We start from the raw sequence: 8,654 nt of genomic DNA, 5'->3' as shown, positions 1-8,654 counted from the left end.
TAAGAACTACCAATAAAAAGAAGTAAAAAAAAAAATTAAGAAGTACAATAAAATTGGATTTATTCATTGAATGTTATCAGCTATTTAAAGCATGATGCATTTCTTATTAACACCTAAGTCTCTGCTATACATTAGTTTAATTAAATATCCAGTCAATTCAAACTATTCATGATCTTAAAAATTGCTGTTTTGGAAACAATACAGGAGGCTAGAGAGGTGACTCCGTGGCCGATGCTCTTGTGGGGGACCCACCACCATCTCCACAGGGTTCCAACATGCCTCCGTAGTCTCCTCAGACACATTCATGAGTGCACACATGCGCGCGCGCGCACACACACACACACACACACACACACACACACACACACGTGCACACGCACAATCTAAAAAGAAAAAGAGTAACAAAGAGCCCCACACGAAGTTGAGACGCGGAGCGTAAGGGAACGTGCTTTGCTCCTGGTTTAACCCACCCAGGTAGGCGGGTGTAGTCTTAGCAGGAGAGGAGAGAGTGACAGGATGGACAGACTGACAGTCAGAGAGGGAGACAGAGACTGGTGTGTAGTGTGTACTGAGCCAGAAAGGAACAGTACGTATCCGATCTCCCTCTAATCTCCCAGTCTTACTCCTACGCTGGGGACCACTTTACAGCCCAGGTGTCCTCCTCACTTAAATCACACTTTCAGTAACAACATCTACCGGGTGATAGGAGATATCACCTTGTGGTATTTTTGTTTGGGATTTGTTGGGATATATTTATATGAGTTTTATGGGGTACATTATAATAACTTTGTACTTACATGTACTATAGAATAAAGGTAGTGAACATCTCTCTCTTAAAAACAGCAATGTTGCCATGTTTATATATACAACTATGTATATGTGTGCCCATTTATGTGTGCTCGTGCATGTGTGTGTATGCCCGTTTATGTGTGTGTGTGCATGTGTCTATGTGTGTGTGTGCGTCTGTGCATGTGTGTGTGCATCTGTGTTTGTGCATGTGTGTGTGCATCTGTGTTTGTGCATGTGTGTGTGAAAGTGTGCATGTGTGTGTGCATCTGTGTTTGTGCATGTGTGTGTATGCATGTGTGTGTGTGTGTGTGTGTGTGTGTCTGTGTGTGTGTGTGTGTGATGGCCCCAAGTTGTCAAGAATTGTTTCTGTTGGTTCTAGCACCTTAGTGAATGAAGCAAAAGTCTCCCAGTCAAACCCAGAGTTTGACCATATGGCTGGTCTTGCAAGTCAGCTTGCCCTGGGGATCTGTCTCCACCCCTAGAATGGAATTACAGACAGCTGCCCCACTGACCCAGTGTTTACATAGTAGGTTCTGAGGATCAGAATTCTCATGCACATTCTTATGCAGCAATTTAACAATTGTGCCATTTCCTCTGTTCTATGGTGTGTGTACGCGTTTTAGAAACTTGGGACTCACACAGTAATTTTGAAATAACGAGAGTAGAACCCTACTCTGGTAGAGAAGCAAGAAAAGCAAGCCATTCCTCTTCTCCTTTTTGGTGCCCCTTACTTACGGACTTTCTGTCCTTCTCCCTCTGCCCCTCTGACTCTAACGACCAGTGTACTAATGCATCTACTTATGCCTGTCTTATTCCACTTAACGTCATGGCATAATGCTGGACCGTTTTGCTGCTGCAAACAACTGATTATCGGTCTGTCTTTTTAATAGCAGAATATGAATATATATGCATGTAAATATATGTGAATGTATATGAATGTGTGAATATATGTGTGAATCACATTTTTTGTGATCCTTCATCCACTGATGGCATCCAGTTGATTTCATATGTTAGCCCCTGTGGGCAACGCTGTAATAAACTGGGAGTGCAGCTCTCATTTCGATGACTTTGGATACCATTTGGATACCCAGCAGTAAAACGATGAATCCCACAGCAGTTCTACATTTAGCTCTGAAGCGACTCTCCAGTGTCCATAGTGACTGTACTTATGTTGATCCCCAAGTGTATTTATTTGTTCTCCTCTACATCCTTACCAGCATTTGTTGGAGTTTACTTGATGGTAGTCACTTTTGCTACTATGTTAACTTGCTGTGGTTTTGATTTGCAATTCCCTGACAGTTAGTAAACCTGTATATTTTCTTATTATTTGATAGCCATTTGCATGTTGTTTTTATCCATTCAGTTCACCAGCATATTTTAACTCCTTTTTTTTATCCTGTTGTTCAGTTTTTCAGTTCCTTTTACTTCTGGATAAATCTCATCAGATGACAAATGTAAAATGATTTTTCTTTCATTCTATAGGTTGTCTTACTGTTGATTTGCTGTGTAGATGTTTCTGAATCGCATATAATCCCATTTGTCTAGTTTTTGTTTGGTGATCATGCCTCTTAAGGCCTCTCCAGAGGGTGATTGCATACATTAATGCCTGAAGTTTTCCATTTCTTAGTTTTTAACGTTTAGAGCTTTGCTCCGTTTGAGTTGATTTTTGTGTATAATGTAAGGAAAGCATATTTCTGTACACAGAAGTCCATATGCCCACCCTCCCCAAATAAAAAACCTTCTCCACTTTCAGTTGCAACAGGATCATGGAGATCTCGTTAAAGGTTGGTTGGCTGTATGTATGTGGATTCATTGCTGAGCTCTCTCTAAGTTCCATTTGCCTGTGTGTCACGATGTTCTGTTACTCAAACTCTATAGCTATGTGATGCCGTGGGCATTCTCACGCCGCTAGCTTCCTTCTTGTTCTCAGGGTGTCACGTTGGCTATTATGCTGGTTAACCTTGTCAATGTAACAGAACTGAGAGAAATTAGTGAAGGACGCTTTCACATGTATCTGTCAAGTTGTTTCCAGAACGAGTTTGATCATGAAGGTCTAAACTCATGTTCACTGAGCAGTGCTATGCAGCCTGTGGAGCAGACAATGATGCTTCGTTTAAGCTGTCTTGCTCAGACAGGACCACTCCTCACATGGTGGTGGAGTGAGCACAGCCACTATTGAGAAGGCAGTCTTAACAGAAGCATCCTTCACCCCCTATCCCATCTGCTGTCGAAGAGCTTTGAGGTAACCAGTCCCCACCATGCTCTCACTGACTGTCCCCCACTATACACAGCAGCAGTGAAGCCTGGTCCCCTTTAGTTGTGACGGCCGAGGAAGGAATGTATGAACATTTCCCAGTAAAAACACTGAAGTCCAAATGTCTGATCAACTCTGATCTACACCAAACTAATAAGAGACAAACAAAAGCCATATGGGTTCGCTAGAAAGTTTACGTATCACTTATTGGAGAATATAAGGATGGATAGCACACTCTGCAATATTAAATAATTCCAAAATGAGAAGGAACATAAGACTAGTAACATGCTTCCTTATCTGGCTATTAGTAGTTCTCGGACCTTTAAGACTGACAGATAGATAACCAAAACACAACTTCCTTAGGACAAGGATTGAGCATCCAGGGTACAGAATCAACTTTCATTAATGAACAGTGGCATTTGGATAGATAAGTTACTTCTACTGGGACATTACTGGGCATCAGGCTTCCCCAAACTCATCATGAGCAGGAATTTAGTATAATAAAGACCAACAATGCAAGACTGCCTTTGTCTTATTAAAATTAAATTGACAGAGAGTGGATCACTCTGCACTCAGGTTAATTCTGAGGGACCCATTTCCTCAGCTGCAGGGAAGACAACAGACCACTGGCCTCCTCCAGGAATTCCCCTGCTGTTTGGTCCAAGGTCATGGCCCGCTTCAAGGCACAGAGTAATTATTAGTTGCCTCAGGATTCCTTTTAAGGATATCCCAGCCTCATTGCTTGCATTCTAAGAGAAACTGAGGCTGTGTAACTTCCTCGCACCCAGACTTGCCCTGGTAGGTGCAGAGCTGCAGAGCACTCCCATGTCACCTTTGTACCTAGGAACTGCGCATTGCAAAGCCTGATTTGCATAGTCACAGAGGGAATTCTGAGTGCACAAACCGCAGGTTCCTCCACCCGGGCCTGGCATCCACACAGCCCTCCCTTTGCAGACAAGCCACCCAAGCACAAGCACAGTGCCAGGAACACTGCACCAAGGCAAATGTAGGGGCCCAGCTGTGTGATCTTGCCTGCTAGAGAGAGACTAAATGATCCCAGGCCACCGGTGAAGCAATCATGTCCTATCTTTGGTGGATTTAAAAGCACGGTGAAAATATAAAATTTCAAGCAGTGGGGATCAAAGAATTATTTGAGAGCACAAAGACTTTGTTCTGAGGAACAGCCTATCCTAACAGTAGAAAACGAGGATTTACTGGGAAATTCATGAAATACAGGGGATCAATGCAGAGAGAAGCAGTGAGGGAGACGAGGTAAAGTGGCTTTTATTCATTCAATTCTCCATTCAGTGCTAACACTATTACAAAGTCTAGAGAAACCAGATTGGTTGATTTTTTTTTTATTAAGATACAGATCTATGAACAGAACAATTATTTGCTAGCTAGATTACAGTTCCTTGTAAAAATAATATGTGAAAAATTAGTAGAAAATGAAAATCTGAAAGTTATCTGAATCTGAAAATGTTAAGCAATTTCTGCTGCACATTACCGTGGATCGTTTCAAAGAAGGCTGGAGCATGACTGCGTAGACAGAACGTAATGATTCTGGTTTTATTAAAGCACGCAGTGGGTCCTTCAGAGCTTGGCATAGTCTTTCAGAATCATCTGTAGCTTCTGGCTCAGCATGATGTTTCCTCGGGCCTTCAGTCTGCCACTGAAGAAGGCCTGCAGAGTGGGAGGGGAAGAAGGCCAACAGTTAGCCTTACACTTCATCTCTTTCAAAAGGACGGTGTTCAGGCTGACAGCAGGTGAGTTAGTAACTGGACAAGGAAGGCAGCTTCAGTCTACCTATAAGAGTTTAACAGTTATAGATTGCACACATAATTTTAGCTAAGAACAAAAGACCCCCGCACATCTAGAGAAATCACAGACTGTTATCTGACTTGACAGGCTTGGTGATACTGTTTGAATCTGTACTTCTGACCTCACTTCATTATCACATGTGGATTTGAGGCTACCTAAATAAAAGACTGCATTGCATTCTTTCTTGATACAACTATTCTACTCAAAATTTGAAAAGCAAACTGAAGATGCTAATCACACCTGCACCACACAGTGGCCACAGATAATACAAAATACAACAGTACCACACTGTGGTGATAGGTAACAGCATAGGAAGACTGGATGAGCCCAGGCCCTGTCACTTACTGGCAACGGGAACCTGGGCAAACCACTGAACCTCCTGAAGCTCCAGCCCCTATGTCTCCGAAAACTCAGGACGGTAACACACCCTTGTCACGTGAGTTAAATAATGTGCAAGCAGAAGGCTGGTGTATTAGATGAATTCTTAAACCCTCCACATTTTAACATTTCTAAGTCTCTTGATAGTTTTTCTACATTTAAAAACATTATTGCAACATTATTGCAAAAATGAATATTTTAGCTTTCTTCTGTCCTCTGTATGTCTTTTTTAAAGGGTTTTGAAATTAAAATATAATTACATCATTTCTTCCCTTCCCTTTCATCCCTCTACCCTTCCCATACACACCTTTCGTGCACTCTCTCTCGCTCTCTCTCTCTCAAACTCTATTTCTTTAACTGGTGTTACAAGTACCCCCACACCCACACATAGAGTCTATTCTTAAATATATAAATGCAATCTGCACAGTCCATATAATTAATGTTGCTTGTATGTGTGTTTTCAGGCTGATCACTTGGTATTGGATAATCAACCTGGGGCTCTTCCCAGGGTAAGATTACGTCTCCATCTCTCAGCACCCCTTAGATGCCTGTAGTTCTCTGTGTAGGGTCGAGGCCCATGAGCCTTTCCCATGTCTGCTGGTCTCCTCCGTCACACCTTGTTTAGGGCATGTCTTTATTTCTTTCTGGCTAGCACTTAGGAGTGGGGAGAGTAACCTCCCGCACTGCTCCCTGTCTTACATGCGCCAGCTTTCCCCAGTCCGTCAGATCACCTGTGGTCTGTCATATGCATCCTTTATTGTGCTCGTCTGTTCCTTCTCTGTCTAATTTGCTGGGACTCATATCAGGAAGGGTATGTTGAATTTTACTAAATACTTTCTAATGCATTATGGAGATGGTCATATGATTTTTCCCTTTGTTCTCTTGATATGATGACATATTAGCATATGTTGAATCATCCTTGCACGCCTGGGATAAAATAAATGTGACTATGGTGAATGACTTCCTTTGGTTGTGTGTGTGTGTCTGTGTGTCTGTCTTCGTGCTCCCTCAGACACACACACACATGTTGAGAGTTTGCCTTGCAAGTATTTTTGTAGAGAATAGTCTGTTTACCTATGACGCATGTGTGTCCTTGTCACTTCTGAGTAACAAAGCAATGCTCTCCTCACTGACTGAGTGTGAAGGATTCCTGCCCTGGCAAGCACTGCTGTTAGTTCTTGTTGAAAAGTCAGGGAACACTCGGCCATCTGGGCCTGGTGTTTTCACTTTAAGGGGTGTTATTGAGGATAGCTCGATATGTGGTCTATTCTAGAGAAAGTCCCACTTGCTGACAAGAGGATGCGTATTCTGTACCGGTTGGATGATCCGCAATGTTGAGTCATCTGGTGTGTGAAACAGCTGCTCTACAGTAGGGTTAACTCTCACTTGTTCTGACTGAGTGATCATCTATTCACTGTTGTGTGGGGCACAGCGCTTTCCCATTATTTACTGTACTGAAGCCTATCATTTCTTTTCATCTAACAGTGTTTTTTAAAACTCAGTGCTCCAATATTAGATACACACTCCTTTATAATTGGATGAACTGACTTTTGGTCACTGAACAGTGAACTTCATCTGTTTTTGTCTCTGTCTCCTTTTTCAGATACAAATGCAGCCGCACACTGTCCCACTCACCATTCCTATTTAGTCTGCAATGTCATCTTTCCATTTTCTTTCAGTCCATGTGGGATTTTACTTAGTAAAATGAGATTCTTGTAACAGAACATTGTTGAACCTTGTTTTTTAATTCATTCGACACGTCCATGTGCTTTAGTTGAAGTATAACCATTTACATTTGGTTACTATGCTTATGCTGGTGAGATGCTGATTTTCTCCTAGTTTTGAATTCTCTGCTCATTGTTTTTCCTTTCCATTGGGTTAGAGTTTGGTGGCTGACCACACCGACATGTTGTCACTCTCTTATACATCTGCTCCCGTAGGGTTACACTTCCTTTTTTTTTTTTTTTTTTTATTAACTTGAGTATTTCTTATATACATTTGGAGTGTTATTCCCTTTCCCAGTTTCCGGGCAAACATCCCCCTCCCTCCTCCCCTTTCTTATCGGTGTTCCCCTCCCCATCCTCCCCCCATTGCCGCCCTCCCCCCAAAAATCTAGTTCACTGGGGGTTCAGTCTTAGCAGGACCCACGGCTTCCCCTTCCACTGGTGCTCTTACTAGGATATGCATTGCTACCTATGAGGTCAGAGTCCAGGGTCAGTCCATGTATAGTCTTTGGGTAGGGGCTTAGTCCCTGGAAGGTCTGGTTGCTTGGCATTGTTGTTCATATGGGGTCTCGAGCTCCTTCAAGCTCTTCCAGTTCTTTCTCTGATTCCTTCAACGGGGGTCCCATTCTCAGTTCAGTGGTTTGCTGCTGGCATTCGCCTATGTATTTGCTGTATTCTGGCTGTGTCTCTCGGGAGAGATCTACATCCGGCTCCTGTCAGTCTGCACTTCTTTGCTTCATCCATCTTGTCTAATTGGGTGGCTGTATATGTATGGGCCACATGTGGGGCAGGCTCTGAATGGGTGTTCTTTCTGTGTCTGCTTTAATCTTTGCCTCTCTATTCCCTGCCAAGGGTATTCTTGTTCCCCTTTTAAAGAAGGAGTGAAGCATTCACATTTTGGTCATCCTTCTTGAGTTTCATGTGTTCTGTGCATCTAGGGTAATTCAAGCATTTGGGCTAATAGCCACTTATCAATGAGTGCATACCATGTGTGTTTTTCTGTGATTGGGTTACCTCACTCAGGATGATATTTTCCAGTTCCAACCATTTGCCTACGAATTTCATAAAGTCATTGTTTTTGATAGCTGAGTAGTACTCCATTGTGTAGATGTACCACATTTTCTGTATCCATTCCTCTGTTGAAGGGCATCTGGGTTCTTTCCAGTTTCTGGCTATTATAAATAAGGCTTCTATGAACATAGTGGAGCACATGTCTTTTTTATATGTTAGGGCATCTTTTGGGTATATGCCCAAGAGAGGTATAGCTGGATCCTCAGGCAGTTCAATGTCCAATTTTCTGAGGAACCTCCAGACTGATTTCCAGAATGGTTGTACCAGTCTGCAAGGATTACACTTCCTAACTCCTGAGGGTGCCTCCTCTCTACTCTCAGGTGGGATACTCCCTGAGGCACCTCCACACTGCTGCTGTCTTCACCATCTTTCCCTGCTGCTTGCATCTGGAGGAGAGCTTGACCAGAAGGCATCACCTTCACTGGCAGTTACTTCTTTTCCGGCCTTGAGGCGCATCCTTCCATGCTCTCCTGCTCTGCAGCACTTCCACTGCACTCTCCTGTCCGTCTGATGGGGCCGCTGAGGGCTCACCTGTGAGTTCTCAGCTCCTCAGGTGTAAAGAGTCCTCCTCTGAGCTGTACTCTGACGGTCCCACTGTGTGGCAGTGAGTGTTCCTC

The 8,654-nt window shown here is 43.1% G+C and overlaps 1 protein-coding gene across 1 annotated transcript in view; it reads right to left on the bottom strand.

Moving 5' to 3' along the window:
• Window positions 1-4,309: 4,309 nt before the first annotated feature.
• The window catches only part of Hsd17b4 (hydroxysteroid (17-beta) dehydrogenase 4), an 89,041-nt gene continuing 84,696 nt past the window's right edge, over window positions 4,310-8,654 (bottom strand). The window contains exon 24 of the mRNA NM_024392.2: window positions 4,310-4,726. Coding sequence (NP_077368.2) covers window positions 4,637-4,726 — 90 coding nt within the window. The 3' untranslated portion in view covers window positions 4,310-4,636. The remainder of the gene's footprint in view (window positions 4,727-8,654) is intronic.

The sequence above is a fragment of the Rattus norvegicus genome, chromosome 18 (assembly GCF_036323735.1).
Source record: "Rattus norvegicus strain BN/NHsdMcwi chromosome 18, GRCr8, whole genome shotgun sequence".
In the NCBI taxonomy this organism is placed as follows: domain Eukaryota; kingdom Metazoa; phylum Chordata; class Mammalia; order Rodentia; family Muridae; genus Rattus; species Rattus norvegicus.
Note: the sequence above shows the minus strand (reverse complement) of the source record. Positions and strands in the feature narration are given on the sequence as shown.